Here is a 15,394-nt window from a genome sequence, read left to right as displayed (position 1 = left end):
ACTACATTAACATTAAACGATTTAAATATTGATTTTATGGTTTCAAATCCACGAAAGGAAGGTAAGCTAAGTACATTTTTAGGCATTTCTTTTTCATTAATAGCAACACTATAAAAGTTTTTGTGAGCTTTTTGATAACATAAATCAATTAAATGAGGTGGGTAGCAGAGATCGTTTCCTATCTTTTTTATGTATTCTATTTCTTGGTCAAGATATTGTGGACTCGTGATACGCAAAGCACGTAGGAACATAGAAGAAGAAATTGAAATTTTAATATTAAGATGGTGGCCAGAATAAAAATGTACATATGTTAAACTTTCTATAAATACTGAATTTACATTGGAAAGATTCTCTTTTTTATGTATTCTATTTCTTGGTCAAGATATGTGGACTCGTGATACGCAAAGCATGTAGGAACTTAGAAAGAAAAAAATTGAAATTTTAATAATATTAATATGGTGGACAGAATAAAAAATGTACATATGTTAAATTATTTGTGGGTTTTCTATAAATACTGAATTTACATTGGAAAGATTCTCTATGTATTAATACATCTAGGAAAAGGATGACATTGTTATTTTCAATTTCAACAGTGAATTTTATGGATGGCACTAAATTATTTAATTTAAACAATAAATCATTTACATCGATACCAACAGGTAAGACTACTGACTACTAAGATATCATCTACATATCTGTACCATTTAAAGGGGACAAGTGTGATATTCGGGAGGTGTTGTCTCTCAAAAAATTCCATGTATAAGTTTGAAAGGACAGGTGATAAAGGGTTACCCATGACCATACCAAATATTTGTTGGTAATATTCTCCATTAAAAATAAATCTGCTATCACAAATACATAACTTAATCAATGAAATTATGTGACTAACGGACATAGGCAATTCATGCAGTAGAAGTTCATTACTTAAATATTCTAGCATAGAGTCAATAGGGACTTTTGTAAACAAGGAATATACATCAAAACTGACAAAGATGTCGCTAGGGTTTAGTACAATGTTATTTAATTTTTCCACAAGATTAAGAGAATTCCGGATGTGTGAATTAGATACAGTTCCTAGTAGCGGGGATAACAATTTAGTAAGATATTTAGATAGTTTATAAGCAATTGATCCTACAGTACTAATAATTGGGCGCATAGGTTTTCTTTTCCTTATGAGTTTTGACTAGGCCATATAAATAAGGTAATGAGGGACACTTTACAGTGAACTTACAAGTTTTATATACTTCGTGATCAAGTTATATATATATATATATATATATATATATATATAGTATATATATGTGTGTGTGTGTGTGTGTGTGTGTGTGTGTGTGTGTTTGTGTGTGTGTGTGTGTGTGTAGTCTTTTTTTAATTTATGCCCCTTAACTTTCCTTTCTTCCACTTCCATGTGCATTTATGTGCATTTTGCATCTGAAGGTTTTATCCATACCTCCTCACCTATCTTTACTGTTGTTGTTGGTTATTCCTGTGTTTTTCTTGAGTCTGTGTTCAGACACCGCCCCCGCCCCCCCGCCCCAACCCCCAACCACTAAAATACCTTCTACGACCCATCGCTCAACCTCTACTTCAAAACCTTGTTACTTGTCGCCCTGCAACCTTTTCTGATAGTAATCTGTTTCATTCGTGAGAACTGGTGGACTAGACTTCCATTTCCATTCCACTGTCCAATATTGTCCATCAAATGTAGCATTAAAGTCTTCTTTTGTAATTACTTCAACAATCTCCTCTTATTGCGAGCTTTCCGTTTTGCTTACGAGTTGCTGAGCAATTAAAAAGTCTCCTCTAATTGTGAATTTTCTGCTTTGCTTACTGATTGCTCAGTAACTGCAGCACAGCTTCTGACCCTAAATTCTACTGGCCCACCAGCAACTCTATATTTATATCAGTCTGTTGTAATTTACAAGATATTTTGTCAGGAAAACCAATAACAAACGATAGAACAACCAACTATTCCAGGCTAGTACCTGAGAAACCAAATAATGCACCTAACCCTCTCAGCTCATTAGCATATACTTCTAGAGATCACCAGTCCACCTATTTTGTGACAATTTGGCAAAAGCTATTAACGCACTAGAAGTAAACGCCGCTAATAGTTTTCGCTCAGTAGCATCAGCAGCAGTTTGCTCTGCATCAGTTTACACTAAATACAAGTATAATTGAATAAAACTTGCCACATCAGAAATTTTCTGCAGCTTGTTACCAATTTAACTTTCTTGAGCCTTGCTACTACCATGTAAATCTCCCTCACCAGTAAACGGTTTCAGCATTTCACTTGTCACGTGGGACACCATAATAATGCCTAGATAGCTTGTAATCTCTTACCTTATTACGATGGAAAAACGGGCACACAATAACTTCACAACTATCCTAATTAGAGAGGCCGACACATTAGCCTGAGAGCGAGTTTACAACCTACCTAACCACAACAAATCCAAAATTCCAACAGACGCACCCACTCACCCGCCAACCTCCCCATCTGGCGTTGCCAGAAAGAAATAACTAACAATAATTCTAAAATCTGCCACAGGATTAGTTTAGTCACCCCAGGTTTAACTCACCAAGGAAGGCCGTTAAATGAAGGGAATTTATGAATAAAAAAAAAAAACTACATAGATGAGGACAGTTCACTACAATATTGTCACCTCTCATCACATCAAACGATTATTTATCCTCCAGTTTACATATAAGGAAATTCCATTCAAATCCTGCACACCTATCAAAAGACATTTTTTTATAATTTGTTAAAACTAACGATAATATTCTCCTATTCTAATAAGAGAGAGAGAGAGAGAGAGAGAGAGAGAGAGAGAGAGAGAGAGAGAGAGAGAGAGAGAGAGAGAGAGTTGAAACCACATACACAGAGGAGAAACAAGTTTTTTCTTTTTTCATCTTCCATTGCATTTTCTGTTTGCTTCAGGTTCAATGACATAGTTTATGTTTACCTTGGAAGTTATTGGAATACCATCACAACTTCAGTTGTGGACATTTTTTTATGATGCAGGTAATGAAAAAGCTTTAACATCCCATAAAACATTTATCTTAGGTAAAGTCAAATGGTCAAGGAACAGAAGTATTAATTATTATTAGATATACAATATAAAAGGCGGCTATGCAACACAGTTGCATTTTTATCTGTCGGACGATTGAATTGATTTCTTGCTCATTTAAATTGTCAGAGTTAGACACGATAAAAGGAATGTGTGAAAGTGAAAGTGTATATTCTCTGGAACATTTCATTTAGAAGAAGAATTGGGATGCGATATGTATTCACTGATGGCCAACGAAGGATTCGACCCTCCAAGTTGACGCCTAATCATTCTGAGTAAATGACGCTGTCGATGAAATCTGTGTGGTCTGCCACGCTGACGTAGAAACCGGGCAAGCTGGCAACACCGTTGCCCCGACAAGAAATGCCCTGAGCTATGACACCGACGAGGAACCGCCGTCCGTCCACGTCTTGGAAGAGAGGTCCTCCGGAGTCACCCTGAAGAAAAATTAATGGAAAAATTATGGGAAAATTAAGTGAAAAATAAGAGAAAAATTAAGATCAAAAAGAAGAGGAAAATTTAGTGAAAAATAAGAGGAAAATTAAGGTGAAAATAAGGGCATGATAAGGGAAAATAGAGGAAAATTAAGTAGAAATTAAGGGAAATTCAATGGAAAATAGGCGAAAATTAAGGGAAAATAGGGGCCAAATTAAAGGGGAAATAAAAGCCAAATTAAGGGGGGAATACGAGGAAAAATTAGGGGAAAGTAAGAAGAAAACTTAAGAGAGGAATAAGGGGAAATCATTCAAAAGATGAGTAAGAGACAGGTAATTAAATCCTCGTGTAATAAAGGTATGATATTATCTGGTGTTTTAGTAAGCATATACCTAAAACCATGTAGTGCTCAATAGGGAAGCGTTGATTTGTTTTGTGAAATTTTGGATGTCTAGCCAAGCACATGGAGTAGAGATAAAGTAAAGACTAACTAGTGGATGCAACTAGGGGCCGAAGGGATGCTGCAAACACCCTTTTATGATGCCTACAGTGCACCATACGTGAGGTGCATTGACAGCACTATCCCCTACAGGGCACAAGGCAGTGTTCTTTGACTATTGTTGCGTTTGATTTTTCCTTTCCTCTAGGGTTTATAGTCTATAGACCCTGTCCATAAGGGTATGCAGCTGAAGAATTTAAAAAAGAAAGAAAGTCATTAATTTTGGCCTCACCTCACAAGCATCTCTCCCGGGGAATGCCGCGCAGATAACGTCCCTGCCCTGGATAGACTGGGGATAAAGTGCCCTGAGAGTCTGCCCTAGGCCTTCGTTGTTGTAAAGCTCCTCGCACCGCCTCGAATCCACCACCTTCAGGATGGCTTCTTGGACGTGGGTGGGGCGATTGGCTGTTCCGAGAGAGAAGTTTGGATCAGATGAACTAAACTCAGTAATGACTCTGTGTAAAACTGGTATTTGTAACAGTACTTGGGGAGAGGTAGTGTTTTCAATTGTGTCTATCTCATTTCTTTCGTCTCAGTCCATATTTACCAACTTAGCTTACAAACATATGAAGCCATGAGAGTTGTCTTAATTCTCAACCCATTGGAGGAAGGAGTTGGCGAAGTCAAATCAGTAATAAAAACCAAAACATGTCCCTTATAACACAGGAAACTCCCATAATTACAAAAAAATTTTAAAATAATCTGTAACTTACTGTTATTTGTAAATCCAAATCCTGACCCAGTTACTGTAGCATCATTCGCCGGTCTGGTGCCAGAAAGGCAGAAAGGATAGACAACGTCGTTGAACTGAACGTTATCCACTGTTTCTATAAGGGCGAGGTCGTTGTATCGCTCTAAGGAATTTGGCCTTGAGAAAGAGAGGAAAACTTTTATGATTTTGTATCTTTGGCGCCCTTAAACATTGTGCATACAAAAACTAACTACTTCAGGCGAGCTAGAAGCTTCCTTAGCTTTTCAAAATATTCAATCAGGCACCGATAGGACCACTTTGCAACTTATTAAACTTCAATTCAATCACATGAAAACTGAACTTGAAAACATCACAGAAATAATTTCCAAAGAAGGTATTTTCACGTCAAATAATACCTGGGTTCTGGATGGTTCGTAAACTTACTTGAATTCCGGGTGAACGGTGATAAGTTTCACTCTGTAATCCACTGGCTTTGAAAATTCCTCGTTATCCCTTGAGAAATCCAATTCTCCCAGACGAACTGTTCTCACACTATGCGAAAATAACAATGAGAATTAGACTCAACGCATAAGAGCTGGCTCGCGAGAATACATGAAAATATCAAAGGGAGAGATTCATAAGAAAATTATACATTTTTATTATGACAAGAGTATATATACACGTGTATAGGTAGTAAACTTACGGTCTGTCAGGATCCAGCACGCAGTGTGCAGCCGTCAGCAAATATCTTTCGTGGATGAGAGTTGCCCCACAAAATGTTTCGTTGACGTTAACAACCCCAGTAGCCATAGGTCTAGTCGAGCCACCTGAAATTTCATTACGTTCTTAATATTCATACAGTGAATATGAATGATACCAGGCTGTATCACACCACAATCAATAATAATAATAATAATAATAATAATAATATTGAAAAAGAAACCCACAAATTCAATTTGTAACTTGTTTACTTCTAAGTATTTACATTTAGTTTGACTCCACACTCGAGTACTTTCAGGCCCTTCTGTGGCCCATTCTCAAGAGATGTTGGGATGTTAGCCTGGGTCTTGACCCAGGCTAACATCCCAACATCTCTTGAGAATGGGCCACAGAAGGGCCCTGAAAGTACTCGAGTGTGGAGTAAAACTAAATGGTAAATACTTAGAAGTAAACAAGTTACAAATTGAATTTGTGGGTTTCTTTTTCAATATTCAGAAGAAACTGAAAGAAGTTTTTGTTTGGTTAATAATAATAATAATAATAATAATAATAATAATAATAATAATAATAATAATAATAATAATAATAATAATATGGGATGTGCCAGTGGAAATTCTACCCATAATCATAGGAACACTAGGCACGATCCCAAGATCCCTGAAAAGGAATCTGGAAAAACTAGAGGCTGAAGTAGCTCCAGGACTCATACAGAAGAGTGTGATCCTAGAAACGGCGCACATAGTAAGAAAAGTGATGAACTCCTAAGGAAGCAGGATGCAACCCGGAACCCCACACTACAAATACCACCAAGTCGAATTGGAGGACTGTGATAGACCAAAGAAAAAAAAATAATTATAATAATCCAGTAAAATGAAGACAAGCTTAAACCAGAATGAAGCGTTTCATCTTACATAACTACGTAGCAAAAGAATAGAATATTAGAATAGAATATAGAAATTAGACCAAAGGCCAAGCACTGGGACCTACGAGGTCATTCAGTGGTGAAACAGAAATTGACAGTAAAAGGTTTTAAAGGTGTTGAAGAAGAAAAACCTCACAGTGGCACTATGAAACAATGGTTAGAAGAGGGTTAAGGAAAGTAAGATGGAAGAAAGAGAATATGAACGAAGTTACAGTTAAAGAAATGAAAGGGTTTGCATCTAGTGGCCTAAAGGGCGCTGCAACGAGCCTTAAGTAATGCTTTCAGTGCACTGCATAAAGTGTACTGACGGACTAATCCCGTAAAGGATAGGAAGTAGTGCACTTGTGTTATTGTTGATAAAAATAAACTTGCAATTTGAAATGAAGTCAAGTAAAATCTGAATAAGTCCCATCTTAAAAAGAGACAAAAATCATCTCATGAATGTGGAAATATATAGTTTCTATTAAAGTCAATGGCATTATTTGCAGAGATTATCTTTTTTTTTAATCATATTATTTAGAAGTATTACAGACAGATGCAAAATCTAAATAAAAAAGATAGTCTCTGCAAATACTCCTATTGTCATTGACTTCAATAGAAATCGCACAAGAGATAATATGCTCCAACGGCATATATATATATATATATATATATATATATATATATATATATATATTATATATATATATATATTACATATTTACCTGCAATTGCTGCTGTTCCTCTTGGTACATTTCGCTGAAAAGAAGGAATGACAACTAAATTAAACTTGAATGAAGTTTTAATAACTTTCAAAATTTATAACAGACACTGTATATAATTCATCCATCGAATTCTAAATATTAACATCATCATCATCATCATTATCATCACCGCCACTCACCACTGGCATGCCCCGAACACCCGATAGTTCATTTGGGAAAATTATCTGCCGTTTTCTTCTACCTGCCGCGGCCCCAGGAGTCACCACTGGCTTCCCACATCCTGAATAAAAAATAGTTTATATATATGTGTATGTATATAGTATATATGTATGTATATGTATATATATATATATATATATATATATATATATATATATATATATATATATATATATATATATATATATATATTCATATTAACGAGTGATATTTCGAAACAAAAATCTGTTTCCATTGAAAGTTGTGCCTAGAAGTAACATCTTCGCTGCATTGAATTGAATATAGAATTTAGGTCAAAGGCCAAACACTGAGACCTATCAGAGCATTGAACGCTGAAAAGGATATTGAAAGTTAAAGGTTTGGAAGGTGTAACAGGAGGAAAACCTCGCAGTTGCACTGTAAATCATTTGTTAGGAGAGGGTGGAAAGTAAGATGGGGGAAAGAGGATATGAAAGGAGGTACAGTAAAATGAACGAAAGGGGTTGCAGCTATGGGCGGTAGACACGCTGCAAAGAACCTTAAGTAATGCCTACTGTGCACGGCATGAGGTGCACTGACGGCACTAACCCCCTACGGCGAATAACATCTTCGTCCATTAGCAGGCAGAAGAAAGTCTGAAACACTTTATCGACTTGCAAAAATTATTTGTCAACATCAATACTTCAAATCGGTTGCATTTTGTTTTTCGCCTCTATTTTATTCGCAATCTGTGTATCCTGTATGTTTTGAGACTTTTAAGTTCAAAATTTCTACCTAATTAACGCGGCACTTCCTAAGCACCCTCTATTTTCTGTCACACTTACAAACTGAGGAAACATAAAGGAACTTAGAGGAAACTTCACCTTCACCAGTTTTATGTGCACAGTTCTAACAATCTGAAAATTCTAACGTCTCTTCTACTTTAAGCTACATCATTTCATCTGCTTCCTTTTGGAAATTTCCCTCACTTTCAGCTTGATCTAATATTTCCTTTATGCACCTCCATTTCTGCTTCAAGGACTTTTGCAGAATGCGTGCGGTTGCTTTTACGCCAACGGCTTAATTGGAGAACAAACAGGTTTTAGAGTCTCCACACTGGTGCATGACGCTCCGAAACTGTATGTAGATGTCTTAAATACATTTGTTCTCCTATCTGATTTCTCTTTCAACTCCAGAGTTCGATGCTTATCTGTTACCATCAAAATACTTCCGTCATTCTACCATTCATACTATCAGTTATCATTCCTCCCCATAACTTTACATCGTACGAATCCGAACGCGCGTTCGTGGCTTACCGAAATCGGGCATTGTGATGCTCTTGGCAGTGGGAGAAGCCGTCAGAAAATCTGGAATCTTACACATGTTGCAGGAGTGGGGGCATGTCTGCTGGATGTCACGCCTGACACGGCAAAGGCCCCTTCTCGCCCACAGGGAACAGTGGTGGTTCCGGTCGAAGCATCCAGGATCTAGTGGGAAGATTAAAAAAAAAAAAAAATGATGGCCAAGGAAGGGCGGACAGTAATTTTCTGCAGGAAGATTGAAATATGGAGAGTTTGTGCGCATGACTCGAAGTAAACCAAATTCAAAACAAAAATACAAAATAGAAAATAAAATAGAAATAAAGAATAAAGTAACGCTCGCATAAGGCCAGCTTGATCTAAAAAAAATCATCAATTTTTTGTATACCAGTTAATTTTTAAAACTACCTAAAGAATATTTGCGGTAGTATTTGAACGTATCTGTGTTTTAATAATGAAGTTTTATACAGAAAATATTGTAAAGAATAATTCTTAGCATAACTATTAACATTCATTAAAAAACGAAGCATCCTCTGCTGGCCTAACCAGTCATATAGTTTTGGTATAAATGACTGTTGCTCCACTGTCGTGGTTTCCTGGTGTAGAGAGAAAGGAGAGAAAAGGGGAAAACAAAAGACGTGAGAGATCATTACTACATCAGATGAAAGCAGTCACATAAAAAACGAGAGAAAAGACGTGAGAGATCATTATTTCATCAAATGAACGCAGTCACATCATACTTGAAAACGAGAGAAAAGACGTGAGAGATCATTATTTCATCAAATGAACGCAGTCACATCATACTTGAAAACGAGAGAAAAGACATTACAACGTCAAATGAAAGCAGTCACATATCTAAAAACCAGACAGTCAGGAAGAGGCCACCTCACTACAGGAGGAAACTAGTACTACTCGTGAGTTGTTTTCCGTCGTGCTTACCCAAACAGATATTACAGGTTACTGGACAGTTGAAGGCCATGAATTGCAAATTGGTTTCGCAGAATCCCCAAGCCTTCCATTTGGCACATGACGTCGAGTGGTCCTCACAGCTTCCTGAAAAAAAAAAAAGTAAAGTAAGACGTATGGTCTGAGAAATACCAACAGTTAGTTTTTATTTGTTCCTTCAGCTGATATTCAAGTGGACATACTTCACCTATTTATTTATTTATTTATTTATTTATTTATTTATTTATTTATTTATTTATTTATTTATTTATTTATTTATTTATTTATTTATTTATTTATTTATTTATTTACTATTTTATCTGCTTATTTATATCTGAGCATTGCTAGTAATCATAAGTTACTTATCGTTGTTTACTTTTTTCCTTTTTTGCCATTATTTCTTCACATTTGGAATACTTATTCTGTTCTTGATATGTAAGTTCATGGGATACTGACTTATTATTATTATTATTATTATTATTATTATTATTATTATTATTATTATTATTATTATTATTATTATTATTATTATTATTATTATTATTATTATTATTATAATATAATATATATCATATAATAATAATAATAATAATAAATATTGGTAGTTTCCAGTTTCAACAAGCACATCCCTGGAGATGATGTCAGTCTTAGTCACAACAGAACACAACATGAAGCAAGAAAGGCAGAACAAAACTTACCAAAATGGGCGTTAGTACGAGTAGCCAACACTGCCAGAACCAGAATGACCAATACTCTCCGAGGATCATACAGATTAGGCGACATGACGCGTAGAATGTGGTCTAATGCTCAAGGTGCATCAATGACAGGGAAGTAATTCTGTAAAAGAAGTTTCCACCGTAAGAAGGAGCGCTTACAGGATTTTGCAAAAAGACGTTTAGATATTTTGAAGCTGCACTACATGAGAATAGTACTACAGTAGATTAATCTCGGAACTAGTGCTTGAAGTAAACATTTCTCGTAAGTTATATCTAAACACTAGAATAGATCATTTATTTCCTTGGATTTCAATTAAGTTTTATGAAAGTTAGGGTGTCAAGACAAGCACGGGTACTTTCGGCCATTAAGCGCTTAGACAAGTAAAAAGGAGTTTGATTCTTTCGACAATATGAAGAGCCGGAAAATACTAGAGGAAATGAAGGACAAGAATCTAAAGTTGGAACTGGGAAAACCCTACAGTTGCACTAACAAGTAACACAGAAGATAGACTGCAAGACTGAAGAAAGGAAGCGGGAATAGAGAAAAATTAAAAGGCTATAAAAGTGGGTACAGCTGTCGGAGACACCCTTTGGTAATGCCTACAGTGCACCACGTGAGGTGCACTGACAGCACTAACCTCTTACAGGAACTTCCTTGAAATCCTTAGGTCAATGTAAGCGCGTGTATTGTGCTTCCTTATGTACCTCCGTCAGTTAGTAATAACAACGGCTACCTATCAGAGCATACAATGCTGCCAGATATGACTTTTCTAGGGCAATTTGATTAAGAGCATCTGAACAAATTCCAAACATTCCTTTAACAATTCATTTTCTAACTCTGAATTATTCCTGTAATTCAATATTGGTATATTGAAAAAAAAAATAACGTCACGGTTATATATATCAGCGATCTCGTACACAAAAAACACTCCCATTGCCTCAGGACTACTTGGCAATTGTCCCAAATCCTGTCATAAACTAAACGATGGCAACACCGTAACGACAGAGTTGAGGGGTGGGGGGCAATTACTGAAAGTAATTTTAGATGAAGGGGAAATGGCAAGCAGCGGGGAATAACCTCGATAATTATCTTTAGGAGTTGGTCATTTCCTTCCCAAAAAATGACAGAAACTCGGAAGGGCAAGTGAAAGTTAACAAAAACAAAACGAAGTGTTGTGTATCAGTAAGCAAACAGCCCTATCTATGCAAGAAATGGTTATAGTATTATTCTTGGAAATGGACTTCAATATTCACGGTACTTCATATCCACCTTTCGCATTTAATGCAAGAGGCAGTACAAAATAGAAAGAAAAAACTTTCACCCACATTTGAATTTAAAAATCATATGAACTTGAACTGCTCTCTCTCTCTCTCTCTCTCTCTCTCTCTCTCTCTCTCTCTCTCTCTCTCTCTCTCTCTCTCTCTCTCTCTCTTGCAATAGCCCCGTAGCAAAAGAAGAGCGTGAAAATATCTCCCAAGGAGGAATAACATCACCCCCACCCCTACTCTAAATCAGGTAACTTCCAGGGGTTTTCCAGGTTTGGTAACGCATGATCTTGGGTTTCGGAACGACTCACTCGTATCCTCCTCCCCCATCCCCACACTTCACCCAATTAAAAAAAACTATAATGCGCCTAAACACATGCAGATAACTTTCGCACAAAAGTTTATATGCAAATATACATGTATATACATCAACACATTTATATAAAAACAAACACACAATAAACATATTCAAAACACTGGGCACACTGGCTTTTGTCGGAGTGGTAATAAATGACATCTCTCTTAACTTTCATTCACTTCCTCCTTCTTTTAAAATTTACATAGGCCTATGGCTGTTATCTGGCGCCTTTTATCTTAAAAAATTCAGTGTCCAGTTCAATTCACCAGTCTTTCGACTGCGAAAATTTTATAACCCATGTATCTGCTCGGCCCAGTGTTTAGATATATACAGATTAGAATAAATTGATTTTTGTGAAAACTGGCATTACTCGTCTTGTGGAAATATTGTTTACGTGTATTTTCGGCCATTAGACGTTCACTAATGATGAATGCACAAATAGGCACTTCATTTTTAATTCACTCCACTGATAATATTGTGTAATATGGTTGTGTGCGGACATGTCACTTTGTAGCCTGCTGCGAATATGATTTCAAACTACGAATGAAAGGATTTTCATTCACGTCCGCACACACTCACAAATTATATGTATACTATATAAATCATATATATATATATATATATATATATATATATATATATATATATATATATATATATATATATATATATATTGTGTTTACCTCAAAAGAATGAATTCACATTAATAATTTACCCCTGAATGGAATGAGGCACAGCGTAAGACACTAAACAAAAGAACCTCCTCAGCGAGAGAAAGACGGAGCGACTACTAAGCACACGTTGTCCTTCGCCACTGTAAAACTCCTGACTGTGACCCCTAAACGTCCGGTAGGCCGAAGACAACTCTCACCGCGTACCAAGAAGTCGAGGAGATACCGGGGAATACCTGCCGCCTCCACTGGTTTTGGGGATCACTCGGAGATGAGCACCCAAGACCTGTTTTGCAAAGGCAAAGTAGGAAAAAGGTCTCGCCGTTTCTCTGCGTGTTTGATGTTTTGGTTCTGATAAATAAGACAAATTGGCGGGATGCTTATTTCATTGGCGTAGCCAGGATATCCGTGGCGAGGGCACCAAAAATGTATCTTTTTTAGCACATTTTCTTACTGTTTACTTCTGCTAAGCAGTGATATTTTGAAATAAAGAACACATACAGCAGCTTTCATTTGAAGGTTTTGGATTATTATGCATCAATATTTTTTTCCTTTTTCTTTTTTGGTGAATTTCACGATTTAATTGTTATTAATCTTTCGAAATTTATCTTAGGGGGTGGGGGAGAGGGAGAAGAATGGAAGAAAGGCAGTAGTCAATGATGCAACAGCCATCTTTATGCTTTATTTTCCATTTCTTCTTCACTTAAAAGCCATCTGTTGTGTATGGAACCTGTGCTAGAACATGGCAGTAACCCTCTACCATGTTCCACAGGAGTGCCGGATAGCATGTATTCATTAATTTGATTATTAGATGGATTACTTTATGGATAATAATGATTGTTACGTCTACTGATGGTGGATATGATGAATATCGGTATAGAATTGCGCTTTTCGCTCTCTGGTCTCCATGCAATACAATCATTATATGTCTAATTAATATAACGTATCTTATGCAATCTTGGTTCATAAAGAAAATTATAATCTTATAATTCCAGGAAATGGAAGAAATAATAACTCACCTTGGAATTTATTTTAAGTCTGAATAATGACTAAGTTTGGCAGTGAAATCTCTGTAGTGACTTAACTTAGGTAGCATTTCCTGCTCTATTACGTACTTGTCTAATCATTCTTTTTTTTTTTACCTCATCATTAACGATCAGGAACGCGGGTGAAAATGCTCTTCCATTTTAAAGAAAAGAATGTCTAAATCGCGGGTAATTCAAACCCCGTTATTATGGATGACAAAACAGCGCGGATCAACAGCATTGTACTGTGACACAATTATTTTCCCAAGAAAATAGGATTTGTCACGTAAATTTACTATTGCTGATGCTACTGCTGTCACTTCGAGATATCCTTTACGTCTTCGAATCCATTCGTCAGGAATGTGCAACTAATGCCGTGATCAGTCAGATGATTTCGTTTTCAGATCTTGTAACCGTGAGCTCCGGATATCATCTATAGAAATTTGTTACGGCCCACCACACCCCGACGCTATGGTTCGCAGTTCCATTACTATCTAAACTACAGTTGTGTAAAGTTCAGTTTGGTTGGTTTTCTACAGCAAAAACACGTCACAGACACATCGGAAACCTATTGCCTAAATATCACAAGCAGGTTGAAAACAAGTCGGCGATCGTAAGTCGAGAACGAATCTTTGAGAAAGGCTGGATAATCGTCTGAAACACAGTTGAAGACGATTAATAGCTAGTTGATTGTTTTCAACTGTTTGTGATGAGTTTACAACAAGTTACCGATGTGGCATTTGTTTGAGACGTTTCACAGCAGTGTTATGGTCATGAATCAAGATATTTTGTCCGTAATTTTCGTAAACTGATATTTAAATGTTGGAGTATGGTTTCCAAGTTGCAATTTTGTCCAAAACGGGTCACAAATGAAGTTCTATTGATGAAATAACCCTGCATATTTATTTTCCACGCTTCACATGCAGCATGAAATAGAGTTGACCGGTATGAGGTTAAATCCTAAAATTCGCTAAAACTTCTAGGCGCTGGTACTAACGTATCTCTAGTAACTAGCAATTTCAAGGTAAAATGAACCTCATACTATATCAGAAACATCCTGTAATCGTTTAAAAGACGTCATATTATATATATATATATATATATATATTATATAATAATATATCTATATATATATATATATATATATATATATATATGTATATTTATATGTATATATGTATATATATTAGGGAGGAGGTATTAACAAAATTTTCGCAAATCATATGTTTCTCTTGAACAGGGGTGTCAAACTCATAGCCCGAGGGCCAAATGTGGCCTGCTGGATGGTCTTAAGTGGCCCGCGAGGTGCCAAGAGATTTTTCAACTCGAGTTACTATAACTGTTAGAACTAAGGAAAATTCAACAAAAGCTACAAAACTGTTAAAACGAGACTTAATAAATTTTACATTTCATTCATATGACAATAATTTTTAATAATTTATTTCATATTATAATTGCTGGCAATAAGGCTCTTTTATTGCAAATCTTGATAAATGAGTCATAGGGAATAAGGAATAAGTAACTACCAAATCTTTTATGTCCCTCGAGACCATAACCAAGCGCATAATTGACCCTCGAAAAGAATTTGAGTTTGACATCCCTGCTCTTGATTATTCCATTTATCATACATGATTTTTATATGACATTTCCTCAGACAATAATGAATCGCAGTAAATATAAATTCGTTTTCCATTGTTAATTTTTATCAAGATTTATTCGATGTGTGTGTGTGAGTATAAAGCACGAAATTAGAACTTGTAAATTCTTGACTTTAGTCACCTTGTTTGTTTGCATGGTGTTTTTACGTTGCATGGAACCAGTGGTTATTCAGCAACGGGACCAACGGCTTTACGTGACTTCCGTACCACGTCGAGAGTG

At 36.1% G+C, this 15,394-nt stretch overlaps 1 protein-coding gene across 2 annotated transcripts; it reads right to left on the bottom strand.

The window, feature by feature from the left end:
* Positions 1–3,035: 3,035 nt before the first annotated feature.
* On the bottom strand, positions 3,036–12,685 carry LOC135206759 (CLIP domain-containing serine protease B15-like). 2 transcript variants are annotated; one of them, XM_064238253.1, is made up of 11 exons: positions 12,536–12,685; positions 10,179–10,317; positions 9,475–9,588; positions 8,533–8,703; positions 7,219–7,319; positions 7,040–7,073; positions 5,397–5,520; positions 5,138–5,245; positions 4,716–4,870; positions 4,235–4,407; positions 3,036–3,505 (listed from the first exon to the last, which is right to left on the bottom strand). In XM_064238253.1, exons 2-11 carry the CDS (start codon positions 10,261–10,263, stop codon positions 3,335–3,337), a joined length of 1,236 nt encoding a protein of 411 aa, XP_064094323.1. In that variant the 5' UTR covers positions 10,264–10,317; positions 12,536–12,685; the 3' UTR covers positions 3,036–3,334. The 2 variants fall into 2 exon arrangements, with proteins under 2 accessions (XP_064094323.1, XP_064094325.1); XM_064238255.1 differs by having other exon boundaries at positions 12,504–12,649.
* Between the last annotated feature and the right edge of the window lie 2,709 nt (positions 12,686–15,394).

The sequence above is a fragment of the Macrobrachium nipponense genome, chromosome 31 (genome assembly GCF_015104395.2).
Source record: "Macrobrachium nipponense isolate FS-2020 chromosome 31, ASM1510439v2, whole genome shotgun sequence".
Lineage (NCBI taxonomy): Eukaryota > Metazoa > Arthropoda > Malacostraca > Decapoda > Palaemonidae > Macrobrachium > Macrobrachium nipponense.
This window is presented reverse-complemented; position numbering and strand designations above follow the sequence as displayed.